Here is a 10,643-nt window from a genome sequence, read left to right as displayed (position 1 = left end):
CACTTTCACACTCCATTGCGTGAGGAAAACACACAACATCTCTTCTCATTGAAGTCAACATCAAATTCTGCCAAGTATGAACCATGCTAGAGGCTGAGAGAGAGAGAGAGAGAGTACACAAAGAGAGAGGGTGAATGAGAGAGAACGAAAGAGAGATGTGGGAGAGAGAGTGTGCGCTGGAAAGCTACCTTGTTGTTGTTGACCGTCGTACACTCGGATCTCGAAGAGGGGCGGTCTCTCGTTCCGGAGCAGGGTCACAGTCTTAGTGACCTGGTCGAGTTTAAAGATGCCGCCACCACGGTACTCGTTCCAGAACAGGAAGTGTTTGTAGTGGCAGAGGCCAAAGGGATGGTTCAGTTCCTGGCCCTCATATACCACCTGATCAGAGAGGACACAGGTTTAAATAGAGCTTAAGACATATTTTACGGTGTCTCTCAGCACGGAGGACAACCCCACAACACTAATGCTATGCATATGTACGTATGTCCCAAATACACTCATGTAGCTTCAATTCTTTTGTTTGAGGCCAAATATTTTTCCTGAGCATATGACCTAACCAGGAAAAACTAGGTTAGGAAAAACCCTAACAATGTCCCAAGTTTACCATTGGGATAAGGAAGCGCAATATATATATAGGAAGTCTATTGGTAGACAAAGCAGAGTTGCCACTTGCCACCATATCACTTTTACATTTTCTTGACTATGCTTTCATACAAAGATCAACAGAAACATATTGCATGGCTATGTATGGGTGTGGGAACAACCTTGGGCATCCCACCCCTACATATTCCTATCAGGCTTACCTTGCGCTCAGTTGTGTTGAGGTAGACCATCTCGATGCGGTCGTAGTAGGCATCCACCCAATAGAGGATGCCCTGGGGGATGTCCAGACTCAGGCCGTTGGGCCACAGCACCGTCTTGGAGGTGAGGAACACCTGGTGGTGGGAGCCATCCATCCATGCCTTCTTGATCTTGCCCCGGTTGCTCTCCTTTGGGTCCTCTTCCCAGTCGGTCCAATACATCCATCTGGAAAAACATGGTCTATCTGTTAGCTCAACACATTCTCACAGTGGTCTCTCTCTCTCTCTCTCTCTCTCAAAATCACAGCAGAGGTACATGTGGAGGGCAAATACGGAATCTAGGCGTATCTATTTTACATATATTCAATAACCCTTCAAATGTATATGAACGTATATGTATTATACTGAATCTATATCATTCTTTCAAGATCAGACATTGAGCTTTGATTAACTAGTCTCATTCACTGTTCCCCCAGTGTCTCACCCATGTTGAGGGTCCACCACGATGCCGCGGGGATGGGTCATCTTGCCCTCAATGAGGGTCTTGCGGGTCTGGGAGGCCTTCTCCAGCCTGGCCACACTGATGGTCTTCTTGGGCCCGTCGTCTGTCCAGTACAGGTTACCACCCATCCAGTCCACTGCTATACCCTCCACTGTGTGGATACCTGAGTGAGGGAGGCAAGGAAGGAGTGAGAGGGGGAGGAAGGGTCAAGCCTGTGTGAACTCATCCTACCTGAACAACATTGCATAATGGGAAAGAGATGTGAACATGAAAGAGTCAACAATAGAGTGGTTTCCGTAGCGACCGATGCTTAGAGCTACTGTGAGCTGTCTTGGCAGTGAAACACAACTCAAGAGAGTACTGCATATAGAGGAGTCAGAGTTTCCTACGGTATCCTAAGCCAGGGTCTAAAACCAATAGGACTGGACCACTAACTGTTGTCCCCCAGTCATTCCATTCCTTACCGTCCTTCAGTATGGTGTCCCTCTCGGTGCCGTCGATCTTCTGCCGGCCGATGTGGTAACTGGTGGCGTCGGCAAAGTAGATGAACTCTGTGGCAGCGTGGAAGTCCAGGGCCCGGGGGTTCATCAGGTTCTCTATGGGGATCATGTACTCGTCGGGCACCTTGGCATTCATGTCCATGCCACGGATGATGCCCGGCCGCCCCTTCCCGTACACCAGGAACAACTCATGCTCCGGCTCTGCAGGGCAGGGAGAAAAACCACCCACTTCATCACCATGGAAACAGTACGAGGGATCATAGTGGATGTGTCATATCGTTACTGTGTTGTTGTTCGATGGTGATACTGTTGGTACTGTACTGAGCGTGCTCAGTGTGTGGCCTGTTACTCACTCTTGCAGGACTTGCCGTCGCTGCCCAGGCTGAATCCCGAGCGGCAGCGGCAGGTGCGGGTCTTGTGGCTGTTCCCCAGCAGGCAAATGTCCGAGCATCCTCCGGGCTTGCCCATCTCTGGCTCGCACGCGTGGCTCCGCACTGGGCATGGGTAGAGGACACAGAGTCTCAGAGATCACCATTGGGCAAACAAGATAGGCAGAGGTAAAGCAATGCTGCATTATTATTCATAGAGGTATAGATGCTTCCAGTCAGTCTGTGCCCGTTTGAGGGTGGGTAGATACCTGGAGGCTGGCGTCTCTGGTGGTACACATGCAGGGCAGCGCCCCGGTCCACCCGCGTCACCACATGGAAGTCGGAGCTGTTGAAGCGGTTGACGCGAATCACGCTGGTCTTGGGGTTCAGGTTGCCCTCGTCTGAGTTGGTAGCGTACAGGTAGTTCTCAAAGACAGTCAGGCCGTACAGGTGCTCAGTCTGACAGAGGGACAACAGAGGAAGGGAATGGAAATGAGAAGCCATGCTAAAATATGTGTATTCATGGTGTATATTTTAGACTTTCACACAATATCTTATTCGTATCTTGTATTCATGCCATCCTCTTAGTCCATTCACTGCATCTGTCACTCTCAATACAATCATTATCATACATTCTAAATGCCAGCTCTTGCCTGGCCATAACATCTGATGAGTTCAAATGACCACCATCATAACCGCACAGGCCAGAGAGAGGTCTGTGTAAACCTGGCACTGAGCAGTTAGCGTAGCGGCCAAATCCCCCTATTTCCTGTGTAATTGGGTTGGTTTTATACGGGCCAGTGTGTGCAATAGAGCTCTTCCACTGTCAGAGAGATGAATAGGCAGGATCCTTTAAACATCCTCCTGCAGTGTGGAGGCCCCCTGATTTCATTAGTCCACTAAAGGCAACAGCTAAGCCACTCTACCACTAACACTAATATGTCTAGAGAAGGACAGGCCTGGGACGCCAGGGAACATCACATAGACTATAACAATGACATCAATCAAGGCAATAAAAAGAGGTTACTCCATACAAGACCAAGAGATTCCCCTGCTTGGAAAAACTGTACGGTTTAAGTGCAAAGGCAATATGTCCTACATAGAGAATGATTCTAATGGAAGGGCTGGGTTCTGTGTGAGTAGTGGTTCTGAAGAAAGAATGTACCATTCCTGGGTGATTTCAGGAGTGGTTCAGGAAGTCAATGAAGACTGGATTGCAAATTAAGAGTGTGGAGACCATGATGTGGCCCAATCACAGGGCTACTCAGGAACAGCTGGAATCAACTGCTGGAAGTAATTGTGCAAGTGTGTGTGTGTGTGTGTGTGTGTGTGTGTGTGTGTGTGCATTCATATACTACTGCTTGTGTACTGCATGTATTTGCTCACCAGCAGGCCCTGGATGATGGTTTGTCGATTCTTGCCCTCATAGTCCACCACCTCGATGTAGTCCAGGTAGGCGTCGGCCCAGTACACCAGCCTGTTGACCAGGTCCAGGGTGATACCATGAGGGAACACAATCTTACTGTCCACCAGCTTAGTACGGTTCTGCCCATCCATGTCACAGCGCTCCACCTTGGGGGTTTGTCCATAGTCTGTGAAGAACACCTTCCTATAGCATGAGGGGGAGAGACATAGAAAACCCATTAGTGTGTGGAAAAAATTTAACAGCTGTGCTTCCTCTATTTATATTTAACCTTGCACATTTATGCTACTTGTAAGGAAAGTCATCTGTGCCCCACAAATACATGCAAATACAGTGTCACTAGGACACACTATAGAAAATGGAGAAGTGGTACTTTGGAAAAAAGGAACAATTCAGGATGCACAAAAGTATTTTTTTGATGTGTCAGCCTCAGCCTCATCAAGAGATTGAGCAAGTGATCATGTGCACGTGATGTGTGTGTGTCTGAGAGGAAGAAGTGCTTTGACTGACTAAGAGCAATTGCTCAATCAATAAGCTGACTAGAGGGATCCGGCATGTATGTGTGTGTGTGTGGGGAGGGGGGAAGGCAGTGCTGACCCCATGGCAGGGTCCAGGGCGATGCCTTTGGGGTTGTACAGCTCCTGGTCCAGCAGGGTTACACAAGTGTGACCGTCCTTGTCACAGACGAACACGCGGTCATCCACGTCATCCACAAAGTAGAAGTTTCCGGTCAACCAGTCGATAGCCATCTGCTCCACATCTGGAGGAATGGAGAGAAAGAGGGAGTGGGAGAGAGAGAGTGAAACAGAAGAAAAGAGAAGCAGAGAGAGAGAGAGAGAAAGATAGAACGAGAGCATTGTTATTGATGAATTCCTGTCATGGTGTTACGCTGGCTACTCCAGAGGCTTGTCCATAACTGGTATCACATTTGAGTTTGATTAAGAAGAGAGAGAGAGGGGTGGGGGGGGGGTGGGGGGGGGGAAGGAGGGATGGCGGGAGTGTGACAGATAGAGGGGGAGAGGTGAGGGATTACAGTCTAAGAGCTGAACCCCAATCAATGCAGCTGACCCGAAACACAACCCATTACCAGAGCCCACCCACCGGGCAGGGGAGGGGAGGGGAGGGAGACTGGAGACGTTAAAAATGTCACAACCATGTACACACACACATGCATATCACACGCAAACGCGCACACACGCACATGCACACACACACACTTTTCAACATCAACACCTCCAGTCAGTCAATGACTTACTGAAGCTTTCATCTCTGTCATTGCTTATCTGTATTATCACCTTTAAGCTGACAGGATGATGGTTATCACAGTAGCCACTACTAAACAGCATGCAGCAGAAAGACATGACCTTTAAATATGTTTACTCTGACATGGCAAGACTTGCAGTATGAATTTAAGAGGGGAAATGGTTAGGCTTAGCACAGGATGTGCCACGGGATGACTCATATCAAATGGAGGACTTGCGGGAATAATAAAGATGTGTGTATAAAGTCCTTTCAAAATGAAATACCATGTTGCCTTATTGATACTATTCAAAACCATAGAGTACATGTTAGGCAGAGAAATACAGTAGCAGCATATAGAAAGCATTTGTTGTTTCAGTTATATTTCTCCTCAATGTGAGACAAAGAGTTTCCTTTCCACCGTGAGGACTCATGGTAGGCCTCTTTCTCGAAGTCTTACAACTAGCCAGAATAAAGAATTCAAGCCCTCATTCTGAGCACAGGGCTAGCCTCGTGCCTAGGTTTGAAATGCTAACGGTGTTAATATTGGAGGCTTCTCTCTCTGTGTCTCCCAGCTGACATCCCGCTTAGCACTCAGATAGACTCTCATTGTCAGAGAGTGGGCGCAGTGCGGGGGGACATGGGCAGGGGGGCTCACAGAGACCTCAGCTGTGGGAGGGAAGGGTGCACAGCCTCCTATGCTGCCTTGTGTTTTAACAGCTGTCAATGCGCTTCCTTTCAGAGGAGGACTCTTAATACACTGTACCACACACACACACACACACACACACACACACACACACACACACACACACACACACACAAAGCCCCCTCGGTGGCCACAGTTCCCTCTCTAGCTAATCCACAGGACAACTTTGATGTTGGGCCACACTCTGTTCCCCCCACCATCCTCCCCCCTGCCTCCCCCAAACCCTGTGTCTCCTGCAGTTAGCCTGTCCCCAGTGCTCCCTCCGTGGCTGGGGTTGGCCACTCACAAAGACAGGCCTTTGGGTTGAATGACTAAACAATGGCCGTACATCATGCTGCTCTGCTCAACCAGAGCGGTTCTGTTTGGGCCTAATGTATCCCCTGGTCTACACAGCTTCAAAAGGCCTGCTCTGCTTCCAGATGGGACTGATGCTTTGGCACTGAAATATAAGGAGGGCCGATGTGGGGGTGGGGGGTCGGGAGGATATGGTGGATGGGGGGGGGGGTTGAAACAACGGGGGTATGTAATTAATACTGGGTTAAACCATGCCAGTTTCACCACCCTAAGAACACAATCAGCAAGCGCACGGCCAGCAAAGTGCGAGGCAGGCTATATTTCACAAACACAGTTCAACTTCTTGGTGCAACTCCAAGAGGAAATCAATCATTGACAATCAGTGGTGGTTCTGGCATATTCACCATCTCATGTTCCCAGGGAGGTAACTGTAAATATAGGATCTAATAAAAACATGCCCAGGAGGACAAAAAGAATGAATAGAGAAAGAGGGAGAGGGGGGGAGAGAGAGAGAGAGAGAGAGAGACAGAGCAAAGCCAGAGCTGTTTCCCCAAACACAGGAATGGAATCAAGACAACTGATTTCGACAAAGGGAAACTTGGCCGTCTGGAGCGAGGAGCAGAAGTAGTGATACTCCCATTGGTATCTTTTTAATCCACCTCCTCCCCCCACACACTAAACAGTTCCAGCTGTGTGTTGCAGGAGGCATTGATTAGTTGGAGTGTTGTGCAACTCTCTGAAGTGCGTTCAGAGAACAAACTCCTTAACAGAGTCTCTCTTTAAGTCTTTCAATTTCTGGTAAAATGGAATGTTTGCTGGGAAAGCTATATAAGCCCCACCCCCTCATCACCCCCCTGAGTCTCGGAACCCTTCTGCCACTTCCTGCCCTCAACACCCACCTCACACCACTCAGAGAAAACACAGCACACACTCATTCCCTCACACTGCCAACACAGACAAACACACACACACCCGTTAATTTTAATACTGCTCCCAGTCACTCACTTACACCCACCACAACACCAATTGGCATTTAAAGAAGCATTTTCAATTATTCAACACCCATTCCAAAACACAGTGGTGACATTTAGCTGAGCAGCGATTATCAATGCATAGCAGTAACATACCTACAGCTTATCAGTGACGAAAGTGACATCTATAAGAATAGCCCCATGACCTCTCAAGAGTACAGGGGAGAGTTTAGAGATTATATGAAGGTATTCCACAATGAGAAGACACTTATTGGCTGATGCTACGCCCATACAGAAACACTACAGGCCAATGTCCAGCCAGCAGGAGGCTAAGCTGTACGGGAAATGGTTGTTTGTGTTTACTAATGGGAGCCTGACCACAGGCACTTGACATCACAACCATGACCGTACACTGATTGTCTAGGCTTCAGTCAGAGGTGGCCTAAAGTGAAGGGGGGTTGTGCTACTTCCTGGTGAAAGACTGGAAACCCTCTGCTGGAGAGCTGTGCTGGGAGGTGGTGGTGGGGGTTCATCTGCCCAGCACTCTCCCAGTCACAGAGACAAACAGACACACCACCATGCCACATGTGGAGCTCTCATCTCCCAAACATCCAGGGCTTATAACTCCACCATGACACCAGAGGATTGCAACACCATGGGCCCTGACTCTACAGAGACTAACTAACTAACTAACTTAAGTTTTCCTTGGTCAGGTCACACGGTCAAGCAAAACACCTGGCTCTACTATATTAGGGCAGACTGGGCAGAGCACCAAAAAGGTCTGTGACCTTTCTCTTTTATCTGAGTTGACAGTTGAGACTAAAGCAAGACGGAAAGCTGAGTCGCACCCAAGAGTACATAGAGTACAGTACACAGAGTACATGGTGTACTTCCTGTATGTGTCCTGGTGCAGCCCAAATCCACCATAATGATTGGACCCATATGTCACACCAGAGAGGACAGCCAGAGATTGTATATACTATATATATATGCCACTCCGTTGATTTATTATTGGTTTTATGAGAGGGTGACAGTCCCACATTTCTGACCAATTACCATACAGTTATAGATTAGTGTTACTGACTGTTGTTGTTGCTACAATAGGTTTGCGTGGCTAGGATTGAGTCTTTCTCATGCCGTTTCCCCTAGCAACGTGTGGGTAGGACTAAAGACTAAACACAAACAACAATCAAATGACCGCACAAAATGTTTCTACACACTTCAGTAATATGAAAAAACGAAAGGAAACAATTCTAACCTGCATCATTTTGGTGTGAGTTTTTGTCCTGCCCTCCCATAGACGACTTGTCTGAAAAAACATTGTTTGGTCTCTCTCTTGAAAATGAACACACAAAGAGGCCAAGAGGGCAGTGGAGTGAACTGACTTCTTTGAAAGAGGCTTTGGGACAGTCAATGTCTCAGGCTTACTTCCATGTTGACTAGTGCCAGATTGATTTCTCCTTGGCTTTGTCAAAGTGTGCAGGCAATCAGTGCCCAGTCATGCAGTAAAATCTTCAAGAGAAACTCCTCTATTGGTTCTTTTATGTTATTTATATTCCTATATTTGGAATTTCCCTCAGATAATACAGGCCCGGGAAGCAAGTGATCCCTGACACAGTACACTACCATCATCTCTGTTAATAAATCACTTAGCTGTGTCAGTCTGTGTTGGTAGTGTGTATAGTAGGTACAGTAATGCCACTCATGAGACAATAGGCTGTGGGTCAGAAGGGCAGTGTGAGGCTACAGCATGGGTGAGGCTACTGTGTGTGTGTGTGTGTGTGTGTGTGTGTGTGTATGTGTGTGTGTGTGTGTGTGTGTGTGTGGGTGTGTGTGTGTGTGTGTGTATGCTACCTTGTGCTAGCTGCAGTGTGAGGCTACAGTGTCCTGACAGAACTGTATTGGAGAGGGAGGAATGTTGGAATTGTGCAGGCTGACAGACCCTGACTGTGGAATGTAAATACCATCTGCATGACCACTAACAGACTGCACATGCAGAGCAGAGCTCACTTCGGTCTCCCTCAGGTGCTGTGAGAGAGTGTGTGTGTGTGTGTGTGTGTGTGTGTGTGTGTGTGTGTGTGTGTGTTGTGAAGCCTGTCAGACTAGTTCTGTTTATCTTTGACATCATTTGAGGTGACTGTGAGTTAAAGCACTCGTAATCATGTCGTTAGTCTGTCTCAAATAGTGTCCCACATTCTAGGCTTACACCCAACTCATAACTTATTTTTTCATGTCTGTGTTTCCATGCCTGGGGCTTATTCTCAAGGGAACACTTGTCACACACACACACACACACTCACACACACACACACACTCACACACACACACTCACACACACACACACACACACACACACACACACACACACACACACCTTGTGTTTCGTCTACATTACTATATTCACTTCTTCTCAGACAGTAATAGCACTGTCAGCAGCACAAACAAAAACAAACCTTGTCAGACTAAAGAATCAGTGATAAATCTTGTGTACATAATATGAGCGACTTCCACCTCTTAATAAGCATTCTTCTGGCGGAGGGGCGATGCCATTATTGCCCAATAGATGAGAGCGTGAGTTACTGCAGAGCCTGTGGCGGTAAGGACATTAAAAACTGCAGGCCAGACATTTCACTTGGCATTGTTGATCGGTGGGCGCATATACTGGGGTTTCAACCTCCCTGGATACACTCTCTCTTACAACACCATCCCAGGACATGGAGGATTTATAGTACAAATGCAGGACAGGGCTTTCTGGGAAGATCCATCACTAACTGTTGTCCAATCAAAATCAATAATGGGAGGTGGGGTAGAATGGATCGTGTGTAATGCATCAAACACAGCAGTGGAAAAATACATTTCTAACACAGCTGCATAAGCTTCATTTTTGTGTACTGGTCTGGAGTCAGTAAATCATACTATACAGTTAGGCTATTGTGTGTGTGACAACAAGACCATGTACCAGACCCGCGAGCATACAGCTCTGTCTGTATCACATTACTGTATGTCAGCTACACCTACAGCACATAGAATGATTTAGCACCATGTCAGGGCAATCCATGTTCTTTAAGAGGAACCTTTAGAAGAACAAGAATGCTGTGCTCAGCGCTTCTCAACTCCTTTGCACTTTTTGTTGCTGCCATGAGCAGATTTCTGAGGGTGGAGAGGTGTTGCGTGACTTCCTCCCTAGCATGTTAAGGGAACTACACTCACGGTGCAGGCTGAGGGAGATGTTGACGGTCCTGATGTCGGTGACGGCCTTGAGGTCAGGAATACGGGCGCACTTGAGCTGGGTGGTGGCAGGCGTGTCGCCCACGTCGATCCAGCACACGGTCTCCTGGGCGTAGATGAAGTCCATGGCCATGGTCTGCTTGGTGCTGATGGTGGGCAGCCTGGCGGCCGAGCCACTCAGGGACGTACAGCGGATGTCATGGAGGTTGGCGATCAGCAGCTGGGGTAGGCGGTCCACAGGCACTACGAGAGGGAGGGGGGGGGGGGGGGGGGTAGGGCATGCATGAAAAGGGGAGGGGGGTGAGGATGGAGGTAGATCGAGACAGAGAGAAAGAGAGAGAGAGAGAGAGAGAGAAAGAGAGATGCAAGAGAGGAAGGGAGAGGGAAGAGTGGGAAGGAAGGTCACACATTCGTCGTATATCTCTGACATCTTTTCCCTGTAAATTCAATTGCAGCAGTATTATTATATTAGCACAGAGTGTCAAATCACGCAAAACTGATTCCCCTAATATAATATAGCATGACAAGATTTCAAGTACAGACTAAAAGTGAAACAAATCAAATCCCAATTACTAGTTTGTATTATCTTTGAAGGAGAGTGCTCTACGG

At 47.8% G+C, this 10,643-nt stretch overlaps 1 protein-coding gene across 1 annotated transcript in view; it reads right to left on the bottom strand.

Annotated features, from left to right (window-relative positions):
* lrp1ab (low density lipoprotein receptor-related protein 1Ab) overlaps positions 1-10,643 on the bottom strand; it is a gene marked incomplete at its 5' end in the record, with an annotated part of 65,251 nt that overhangs the window by 36,038 nt on the left and 18,570 nt on the right. Inside the window, 9 exons of the mRNA XM_083675944.1 lie at positions 189-378; positions 804-1,026; positions 1,285-1,465; positions 1,767-2,003; positions 2,156-2,296; positions 2,440-2,629; positions 3,557-3,779; positions 4,191-4,353; positions 10,017-10,277. Of these exons, the coding sequence (XP_083532070.1) occupies positions 189-378; positions 804-1,026; positions 1,285-1,465; positions 1,767-2,003; positions 2,156-2,296; positions 2,440-2,629; positions 3,557-3,779; positions 4,191-4,353; positions 10,017-10,277 (1,809 nt within the window). The remainder of the gene's footprint in view (positions 1-188; positions 379-803; positions 1,027-1,284; positions 1,466-1,766; positions 2,004-2,155; positions 2,297-2,439; positions 2,630-3,556; positions 3,780-4,190; positions 4,354-10,016; positions 10,278-10,643) is intronic.

This window comes from Argentina silus (genome assembly GCF_951799395.1).
Source record: "Argentina silus genome assembly, chromosome: 8".
Taxonomy (NCBI): domain Eukaryota; kingdom Metazoa; phylum Chordata; class Actinopteri; order Argentiniformes; family Argentinidae; genus Argentina; species Argentina silus.
Note: the sequence above shows the minus strand (reverse complement) of the source record. Positions and strands in the feature narration are given on the sequence as shown.